We start from the raw sequence: 10,291 nt of genomic DNA, 5'->3' as shown, positions 1-10,291 counted from the left end.
CGGGTTACATTTCATTAGATAGTTTCTCGTTTGCTTATCAGCTGTACCAAAAAGTAGAATTTCTTCCGATCTCAGTTTGTGTTTTGATAAAGAACTTGTTTCAGCAAATCACTGCTCTCTAAGTCATAGATTACATATTTAAACAATCTTTGAGACTCTGTACCAACTCACTCTCTGAGTCACAGAATACATAGTTACATAATCTCTGAGCCCTTGGGAGCCAACTGATAAAGTTTGTGTGGCTTCTCAACTTTCACTAATACCTTGGATAAAATGTGCTTCACATAGTACCGCAGATATAACTTGTGCCATGCCAGACACTCACTAAGGAGCATGAACGTTACATAGTAAACAGCATAATAGTGCAATGCTGAGTGTAAATGAACTCCAGAGTACATTAGGGAGCAAGGAAGGCGTAGAATGAACACCAGGTGCCCGCAGAAACCTGAAGCAGTACACGAGGTACAACAGAACTCAAGGTTTGCACATTCACGGAATCCTGCAGAGATTCATTTGGCTACAAACTGCTGATATCCAATCTGAAACACTCCTATTAAAATGACTCAACCCCATGTGCAAATAAATCAATCATAAAGCGAAAACTAGGTAGGTACATTTCAGGTGAATAAAATGTAAACTGCAAAAACATTTTGAAAACAAATTAATCAGAGGTTTTGGATGTCGAATTGTTTGTGTCAACGTCACACTAGTTGGAGTATGTAAAGTTCTGTATACATGTGACATGAAAACAGTTGTCCAGGTACTTTTTATGGGCTGGTGCAGTCTAGTGTGGCATTTTCACACTAACTTTTCATTAAAGTAAGACGACAAATCAATTTAGACTGAATTCAGACAATTATTTATTACCAAAATCAACTAACTGGTTGGACTGAAAATGGTGGTGGGATTGTAAATATAGTATATTTACAGATAAACAAGTGTTAAATGATGCACAAAAAGCAAGGCACAACGCCCTACATTTGCAGGTTTTGGGCTTTTAATAATCAGAGAGCAAAACTAGGTCAGGGCAAGGCTGATCTTTCTCCAACATGCACAGCACCCACAATTAGAAACAGTCAACGCTGCGATCTTGAAATACCAACTGCGCATTTAGAGGAATGCACTATCACAACCCAATGACTCCTGGCCAAGGACTGCTTTTGAGTCTTGGTCTCTTAACGCAAGAAAAGCGAACTAAACTCAACAAAACATTAGAGGTTTGTAATTTTCTCAAAATATCTGATTGGTCAGTGGGAAGCGTTTCTGGAAATAAAAACTGCCGGTCATATCGAATGTTCTTTCTAGGTCATAACAATTATTTAATGAGGTGGGCGGTGGCAAGATTTTATTTTGAGTTTTTATACTGATGGACAAGAATGAACAAGAATTCTCCTTCCAAAACAGTTGGAGTGCACACCTTTCAACATTAAACAGCGACGCCTAATCACCACTTTAATCTATGTAATCTAAGTCCTCTGGAATTCCAAAGGTTTTGTCGATTTTGCTTGCTTCAAATCCAAACTTTCGCTTGGCCCAGGATTTCACAGCAAATATATTATCTGTAAAGGTAGAAAAAAAATAATAATAAGGGCCCGGCAATACATTTCCAAATATATCATTTGTTAAAACAATTTGATAACTGAGTTGAATATAAGATTACTAAACAATATACATGGAATAACTCTCATATTCCCATATTAAACAAAGCCATTTATCATTGTTTATATACTTACATGGCTCTCCTCTTCCCATTCATACAAGTTATCAATTCATTCATCAATAGCCCCCTCATTGTGTCCAAGTCACAATAGTCCACACTAGAGAAAATAGTGTGCACACACTTGCACCCCTTTCCCTATAACAAGACTAACCCTGGGACATAGACCTATGATGTGTAACGACCATCTGACAAGTTTGGCGGCTTTGACATGACCTTTGCTGTGGAGAGTAATCCTCGGTAGAAGGGCATGAGATGGGGGGGAGGGGGGAGGGTAGCCTGCACGGACGGCAAAGTCCCCCTCCGTATTTAAAAGGTAACCAGCTCCGATGTGTAACCGAAGCCGGCGCAAGGGCAGGGTTCTGTGGTCTACTTGGGACACCAGGTAGGGAGCGGCCACGTGGCGCCCTTCCAAGTGAAGATTGATACAATTCTGGCTTGGGAACCCCCAAGACCCAGACGGAGGTGAGAGCCTTTTTAGGACTCACAGGGTATTACTGCCGATTTGTCAAAGGGTATGGCACCATTGTTGCCCCCTTGACAGAACTGACTTCAAGGAAGTTGCCCAGGAAGTTGATCTGGACCGATGCCTGCCAGACCTCGTTTGATGCCCTGAAAGCTGCCATGTGCACGGCACCCGTGCTCAAGGTGCCTGATTTCTCCAAAGAGTTTGTGGTGCAGACCGATGCTTCAGAGCATGGAGTGGGTGCAGTACTCTCACAGGTGAACGACGAGGGCTTGGACCAACCTGTAGGTTTCATTAGTAGGAGGCTACTTCCCAGGGAACAGAGGTGGAGTGCAATTGAAAGGGAGGCTTTTGCTGTGGTATGGGCACTGAAGAAGCTAAGGCCCTACTTGTTTGGGACTCACTTCCGGGTTCAGACATCCCACAGGCCCCTCAGATGGTTAATGCAAATGAGGGGTGAGAACCCAAAACTGTTGAGGTTGTCCATCTCCCTACAGGGAATGGACTTTACGGTGGAACACCGCCCTGGTACAGAACACGCCAATGCTGATGGTCTGTCCAGGTTTTTCCGCCTTAGTGATGAGAACTCCCAAGAGGGTGGGTGGTTCTCCCCACCTTTCAGATGGAGGGGGACACATGTTAGACCTGGCAACCTTGGCGTGGTTTTCCCTGACTTTTTGCCTCTGCCTCCTATATTTTTGACACTGTGCTTTAGTTTTTTGTGGTTTAGATGCTTTGGGCACTTTGCCACTGCTGATCAGTGCCAAAGTGCAAGTCCTCCCTGGTTAAATTATTATTGTGATTGGTTATCCAGGATTGGCATATTTGTTTTACCAGTAGGTCCCTAGTAAAGTGCACTGAGTGTGCCAGGGCTGGTGATTCAGATGCTACTAGTGGGCCTGCAGCACTGATTGTGCCACCCACAAGAGTAGCACTAAAATGGTGTCTCAGGCCTGCCACTGCAGTGCCTGTGTGCAGTTTGTTAACTGCCATGTTGTCCTGGCCAGTGTACACACTTGCCAGGCCTGACCCTTCCCTTTTCTTACACATTGGACACCCCTATGGTAGGCCCAAGGTACCCCCCTGGGCAGGGTGCAGTGTTGGTGAAAGGTAGGACATGTTCTAGTGTGGGTAACATGTCCCGATAGTGAAATACTGCCAATTTAGTTTTTCACTATTGAAAGGCTATCTTGCCCATAGGATAACATGGGGAATGCTGTGTAACATGTTTACCTGCATATCTTCCCATAGCAGTAAGATAGACATATGAAATCTGGTATCCCTGAACTCAGAAATTAATAGCACATCTTTTAGGGAAGAAGGTTTTTAAATTCTAAGTTTGGAAATAGCACTTTCAGAAAGTGGCTATTTTCAAAGATAATGAAACAGAAGGGATGGTTAGAGCTCTCCCTCCAATCTCCAACTTTTTCTAATAAAATGTATCAAAGTTGCAACATACACAAGGGGTGCCTTTCATTTAGCCACCACACTGAATGACGGTGTGGGTCAATGGTAATACTGTGTGGGATTCTCAAAGCTACTAACAACAACAACATGTTGAAGTGTCTGAAACAGAAGAAAAAGGGGAAATCAGTGATGGACCAGTAAAACAGCTAAACAATCTAGGTCTCCCTAGGAGACAGTACCAGGCAGTAGTACAGTGTGTGAAATGTTGCTCTGGCACAACAAGGTCTGCATCTCTAGGTTTGGTTTCATATGGGGTCATATGAGGGTTAGACAGGACCCAGTCTCGCCTGAAGGCAGCTGCAACTCAGGATAAGAGAGTTTATTTCCGGGAAGGTTGGTGTTTTGTGTGGGTGGTCAGAAGTGAAGTTCAATTCTTGGTGAAAACCGTGGGCTGGAAGAGGTGGAGCTTCCATGGATCAGGGAACTCCCTCTGAGAATCAGTAACCCCAAAAAGGATGGATTTTCCCAATCACTCAGGCATAAGCATAAGTGCCTGGAGGGAGAAACGCAAAAGTGGACATAGTACACAAAAATACAGGGAGGCTCTAAAGAGAACGCAAATTGGTGGTGGCCCTCAAAGATGAAAGAGAAGGTTTGACGTATTTTTGACTCTTAGTTTATTGACTAAGAGAACAGTTTCAGGGCCCAACACAAGGAAGTCATTATGTCAACATTTTTAAAATTTTCAATTCGTAAGTAACATGGAGTGATGGATAAGTACACAAGAGATGTGGAGGCTGATGAATCTCTGGATACTGATAAGTGGGATTTATATTGCGAGTATGTAGAAATGAAAAATAGGCTTCAAAACATTGATCAAAGAGTTTTTTCCTTGCTTTTCAGTTAGCAGACAGCAACATGTGTGAAGCATTATGAGCATTGTGAAGACAATGATGCTTTATCAAGAATATACAAAATAAAGAATTGTGAAAGACAGAAAATAATAAAAAAATCTTTGGATTTATTTTTATTGAAAACGCTTTTGGAATTAATTTAAACAATAGAAAGTAATAATTCCACAACTTCGCAAGTGGATCAGCAGAGTATGATGTGGTCCGTGACAAATTAAATTACAGCTAGTATCAAAAACACGAACGCGCCAAGCACCGAATAAACTACAAAATGTAATAAATGTAGGTGCAATTACACAAAGTTGTGCTACGTACAAAACAAAAATTGACATTACTCTGGTAAGATTGTGGCAACACATTTAGTGTCAATGTATACACAGTGGGCTGTATGATTTGCATTTACATGGGTCTTCCTCAGGCCTGAGGATAGTTGTAAGGTCTGCTGTTGTCATGCTATTGGTCACACACTGCCCCTGTAAGAAGCAATTAAATAGTATCGCCAGCTGTTTGAACAGGATGTTCTTTAATGACTGTTAATATTCTGAGGTGTACTCATCTGGGCTGGAGCTTTATTGGATTTAAGGTGGGAGTGACAGTCTACATTTCGTCCTTCCCATTCACTCTGGCTAGTTCTGTCACTGTGTGTTGGGTAGTTCACAAATATCAGTCTCTTTAAAATATTTGCCCCGTGTAAAATTTGTGGTAGAATTCTTGGAACAGCCACATTACTCACCAGAACCTTTGCTTCCACCAACTAACCTAAGTACAGTTTTGCCTGCTCTGTTCTCAATCTCATTGCAAGAGTTTCTTAGCTTTGTTGCCCTTCTTGTAAAAGTGTTGCCTAAGCCTTAGCATTGCCAATTCCCACCCAGTAGTTTTGATTTAGCTCCCCTCTAATTTTAGCAATTTGCCTCATTGTTTGTTAGGAGCTATCTTGCAAGCTTGCCTATTTACCAGCAATTCAACAGAAGTGCTCCTTCCACTCTTCTGTGACACTTTTGTATTCCATCAAGGCTGCTCAGGCTACACAGTACCTTCCACCACTGTGTCAAGCTGGCCTCTGTCAACTTCCACCCATGACTGCAAAGCAGCAGGCTTAACCAAAGTATGTCCTTACTTTACCACTGGGGCCTCTACCAACTGCATGCCCTTCAATTGTTGACAAATGCACAGATGATGGACGGAATGCAGAGCAAAATCAAACATTCACCCCTATTCAAGAGATCTGGGTTAAATCCATTGTTCTTTTGCTCACCATGCCACCCCAGTTCAGACCCAGCCATATGCAAATCAGTATTGATCCTGTGCCTCATGGGAGCAGACCAGTCCGAACTGCCAAGCCAGGTTCTTCCTGGACCGGAAACAAGCATCCTGGGACCGGTTTCGGGGCATCACCCCTCATCAGCCAAACTAGCTTGAATCCAGTGGCACAAATGGGCCCGGGACCCACGTCTGGGCATACCCGGCGCACTTCGGGCGAGAAAACAAAAGAAACACAGATGATGGACAGAATGCAAATCAAACATTCACCCCCAGTCAAGAGATCTGGGTTAAATCCATCATTTACTTTGCTCACAATGCTAACCCAGTTCAGACCCAGACATATGCAAATCAGTCTTGACCCTGTCAGTCCAGCCCGAACTGCCAAGCCAGGTCCTCCCTGGACCAGAAACAAGCATCCTGGGACCAGTTTCAGGGCATCACCCCATATCAGCCAGGCTAGATTGAATCCAGTGGCACAGTGAGGCTGGATCCCACATCTGGGAAAACCCGGCACACTTAGGAAGAGAAAACAAAAGACAGATGATGGACGGAATGCAGAGCAAATCAAACATTCACCCCCAGACAAGAGATCTGGGTTAAATCCATTGTTCTTTTGTTCACCATGCCATCTTAGTTCAGACCGAGCCATATGCAAATCAGTCTTGAGCCTGTGCCTCATGGGAACGGTCCAGCCCGAACTGCCAAGCCAGGTCCTCCCTGGACCGGAAACAAGCATCATGGGACCGGTTTTGGGGCCTCACCCCATATCAGCCAGGCTAACTTGAATCCAGTGGCACAATTCAATTCAATTGTTGACACCATCACAGAATCCAAAACTCTTTGAGCCATCTTGCCCAATTCAACTTAAGAGGAGTGACTGGTAGTACTAATCAGATCTGCTCGTCTCTCTATTGCCTCAGATCTTCAGAACAGCCATGGAGGACATGGAATGACAATCCATGTGTAGGCAGAGGAGAAGGGTTGTGAGATCAGGAAACTAACAGGAGCTTAGGTGCCAACCTCCTATGCTGCCACCCTCTTGGATGGAAATCCCTTTTCTAGATTTTTGACAAAAATGAATACTCGGAGTATAAGTATGCAAATGCCACACCCAAGTCAGAAACAAATGTGCGGACAGAACTACAACAAACATTACAAATTGCACACAAAACACAAGATCCACTCCTGCCTTCTGTATGCATACACTCCCCATCACACCCACACCCACTCACGCTCCAGACTCTCACCTCAAACTTCCCTACCCAAGAACCTCCCAATTCTTGGATAAAAGTTCAGCAATTCTATCATTCACTCTCACTGCATCACTCACTCACTTCTCTTCAGTGCTTGAAATGGAAAAATAGAAGTGCAGGTACTCTGAACCAGAGTACCTGCTTGTTTCTGAGAAGTGCTGGTACTCTCCAATTAAACGTATTACGTCACTCTTGAGAAGTGCCGGTACTCTCCCACTCAAATTAAAATAGTGCCTGTACTCAGTACCGGCCCATTTAAAGCACTGTTTCTTTTTATATCTAATATTGCATTCCTTTAGCAGTGACTATTGTATTGTTTAACATGTGCCCAGAAAAATGTTAAAACATGGTCATAGGTTTTAAAGAATCATCAAATCAGTGAAACGAGAATCTTTAGCACTCTGACGATATCACCTAAATACCAAAAAACACGGATCCATCATTTTTGACTTTACCACCACCTTCAGTAAAAAAAATATCAAGACATTTCGCTCTTTAGCTTCGGCTTTCTGGAACTTTTTAGATTCTGTTTTTAAAGGAATTTGGCATTTTCAACATCTTTATAACCACATTTCACTCATTTGCATTTTAATCAAGTCTTTGCCATGCCCCGTACCCGCAGGATTGGATTCTGCTTTTATAGGTGTTTTATCAAAGTGAGGTGTGCTAGGTAACATGCAAGTTAACATACCTCACACACAAGCATGTCCCTTTTTTCCTCCATAGGTCAGATGCCTCATCAGATCCTTTCTTCTGTTCTTTATTATGAATTTAAAGGGCTTCCTTTGTGCTCAGCAAATCTTACAACAGAACCCCAACCACAGTTCAGTTACAAATCTTTCAGTTTTCAGCCCACTGATCTCCTGTCATCCTAGTTCTTTTGGGGCAAAGGGGCTGACACCATATCTCACCTGGGTCAAAGGGTAACAAGCATCTCGGAGCAGAGGGCCAGTCAGGGACCAAACCCTACGCTGCTTCAGCGATTCTGTTGCACCATAAGTTTGCTTTTCATGCTCTGTCTGGATACCGAGATACAGAGTTGCTGTGGCATGCCTATTTCTTGGTCCTTTGCTACTGACTAGATGCACTGAGAAGTGAAGCATATTCCCACCCTAGGTGCATGTTAGGGGACCTGGTTTGCTTGGGTTGCAGTGGAGAACCTGGTTCGTTCCAGTGTCTTTGCTTGGGTTGCAGTGGAGAACCTGGTTCGTTCCAGTGTCTTTGCTTGGGTTGCAGTGGAGAACCTGGTTCGTTCCAGTGTCTTTGCTTGGGGTTGAAATGTTAAGCAGAGCTTGGCTCTTTCTTTTGGTGCTCTCCATCACAGTTTCAGCCGGACAAGGCTGTCCAACTCTAGACACCTCTTCTGTGACTGAACCTACCTTTCTCTCAGTGCAGGGGTTCACTACGTAGGAGAATGCAAAAGAGCTGGAGAGCAAGGGACTCACTGCAAGAAAAAGTACAGGAGGCCAGCATCTCCCAGTGTTAGGGTGTGGGCCCACTCTTCCTCAAAGCACAACTATAATAAGGACAGACACAACCATAGTTTGTCCGCCACCAAGTCCACCTCTACAACCCATCACAAAGACTAGTATTGCTGGGAGGTACAGCAGATCCAGAGGAACACCAGACCAAAGAACATGCAACACCACCAGTTTTTGCTCCAGCAACACATTCCAAAGAGGCAGAAGATTTCACCTGAGCCACCAGTCCATTCACTGGTGTCATTGCAGTACTCAGAATGGAAACAACTCCAAAAACATTTATATTTATCTAATTAACGTATCTGAATGAAGAGCACTTGACAAAGAGGCAGCCAAATGCCGTGAGGGCACAGCAGATTGAACTTTATTGGTAACCAAGTTATTGTGTATGGGGGCACACAAGTGTTAAGGAATACGACTTGATATTTTGATTGCACAACGAATCACAGTGGATCACTTCTAAACTCTCTCAGACACTTGGGGGCCATGAAATCCAGCTAGCAGGAATTTCTTCCAGTACTATTGACGGGGAATTTCAATTAAGCTATACATTATAAATATTAAATAAGTACATTGCATGCATAAAATCCGTTACCATCCTTGTGACATGATAATCTATGCAAGGTATACCAAGGGAAGTATTAAAGAAAGACAACTTACTACGGATTGCCTTTTTACATTTCCTTTAAACATAGGTTTGTTTTCTTAAAAACTTAAATCGAGTACAGCACAGAGTAGTTTAACTTTCAAGCGAAACAAAAATGTACATTTAGGATTTGTAGAGGATAAATAATCTTTCAATAATTTGAAATATGCGTGCTTCAACTACAACAATTTGCATTAAGCGTGGTGAAAGTTCCTTGGGGTTGATGGCAAAGCACTAAGAGCAAAGGATATAAAAGTGGTATTTAACGCTGTGCCCAACTGTCCATGCTTAATGGCAGCTGTACATACCTGTCCATCTGTTGACTGCGTCTTTGGCAATCTTGTTGGATTGACCTTCAAGGGAAAAAAAATACAAACAGCATTGAGCAAACGAAGTGTAAATTATGTTTCTTCTTTTTGTTGTTGCAATAAACTTTAATTTTCTTAACAGTACAATGTAGACATGTCACCTTAGTATCCATCAGCATTATGCATCAACAGTACTCACAGTCTTATTTAACTAACAGGAAGTACTAAGGTAAGAGAAGCGGGAGTCAGTCAAGAGCAAGTACACATATTATCGCCCCCACCCCGTAGATACCTTGCTAAGGATTTCAAATTAGATTTCCAATTTCGTCCAGATTACACAATAGTTTGATTCTCTGTGTGGTTCCGATTTGTAAGTGGGGTTGTCTGTAGTTTTCACATATAACCTCGGCTCCCCACTCATACATATGTATTCCCTGCTTGGGTCTTTACAAATACTGTGTGACAAACAGCAGAGTGAAACAATTGTCCCATTGCCGTAAGGGGCTTTCAGTCCTTGGTTTTTGTGGACTCAGAAATGGTTGGGTTTGATAAAGGACATTCAGTTGTTTCATTTATAGATTGCTCGTTCACAGTTTGCTATTCAGACAAGTTTTATCAGCCCTTTCTTTAAGGTAGGTACTGCGGGTTTTCTGCAGTGCCGAAGGATATACGTTTTTGCACAAGCAAGTCAAGTTGAGACCTGTCTGTACTGGTGAATATTGTGCAGTTTGACACATCATGGACAATTGTTAGCCGTTCCTACGAGATTATCATTCAACCATTAGTATAGCATAAGAATGTTCAGCCTTTGGTCCATGAGTCAATAATGTTCATGCTAT

At 42.9% G+C, this 10,291-nt stretch overlaps 1 protein-coding gene across 1 annotated transcript in view; it reads right to left on the bottom strand.

The window, feature by feature from the left end:
- Window positions 1–843: 843 nt before the first annotated feature.
- MND1 (meiotic nuclear divisions 1) overlaps window positions 844–10,291 on the bottom strand; it is a 440,846-nt gene continuing 431,398 nt past the window's right edge. The window contains exons 7-8 of the mRNA XM_085641689.1: window positions 9,453–9,497; window positions 844–1,559 (exon numbers count right to left, since the gene is read on the bottom strand). Coding sequence (XP_085497815.1) covers window positions 1,453–1,559; window positions 9,453–9,497 — 152 coding nt within the window. The 3' untranslated portion in view covers window positions 844–1,452. The remainder of the gene's footprint in view (window positions 1,560–9,452; window positions 9,498–10,291) is intronic.

Source organism: Triturus cristatus, chromosome 2_2 (genome assembly GCF_964204655.1).
Source record: "Triturus cristatus chromosome 2_2, aTriCri1.1, whole genome shotgun sequence".
Classification (NCBI taxonomy): Eukaryota; Metazoa; Chordata; class Amphibia; order Caudata; family Salamandridae; genus Triturus; species Triturus cristatus.
The sequence above is the reverse complement of the archived record's forward strand: the minus strand, read 5'-3'. Positions and strand labels throughout refer to the sequence as shown.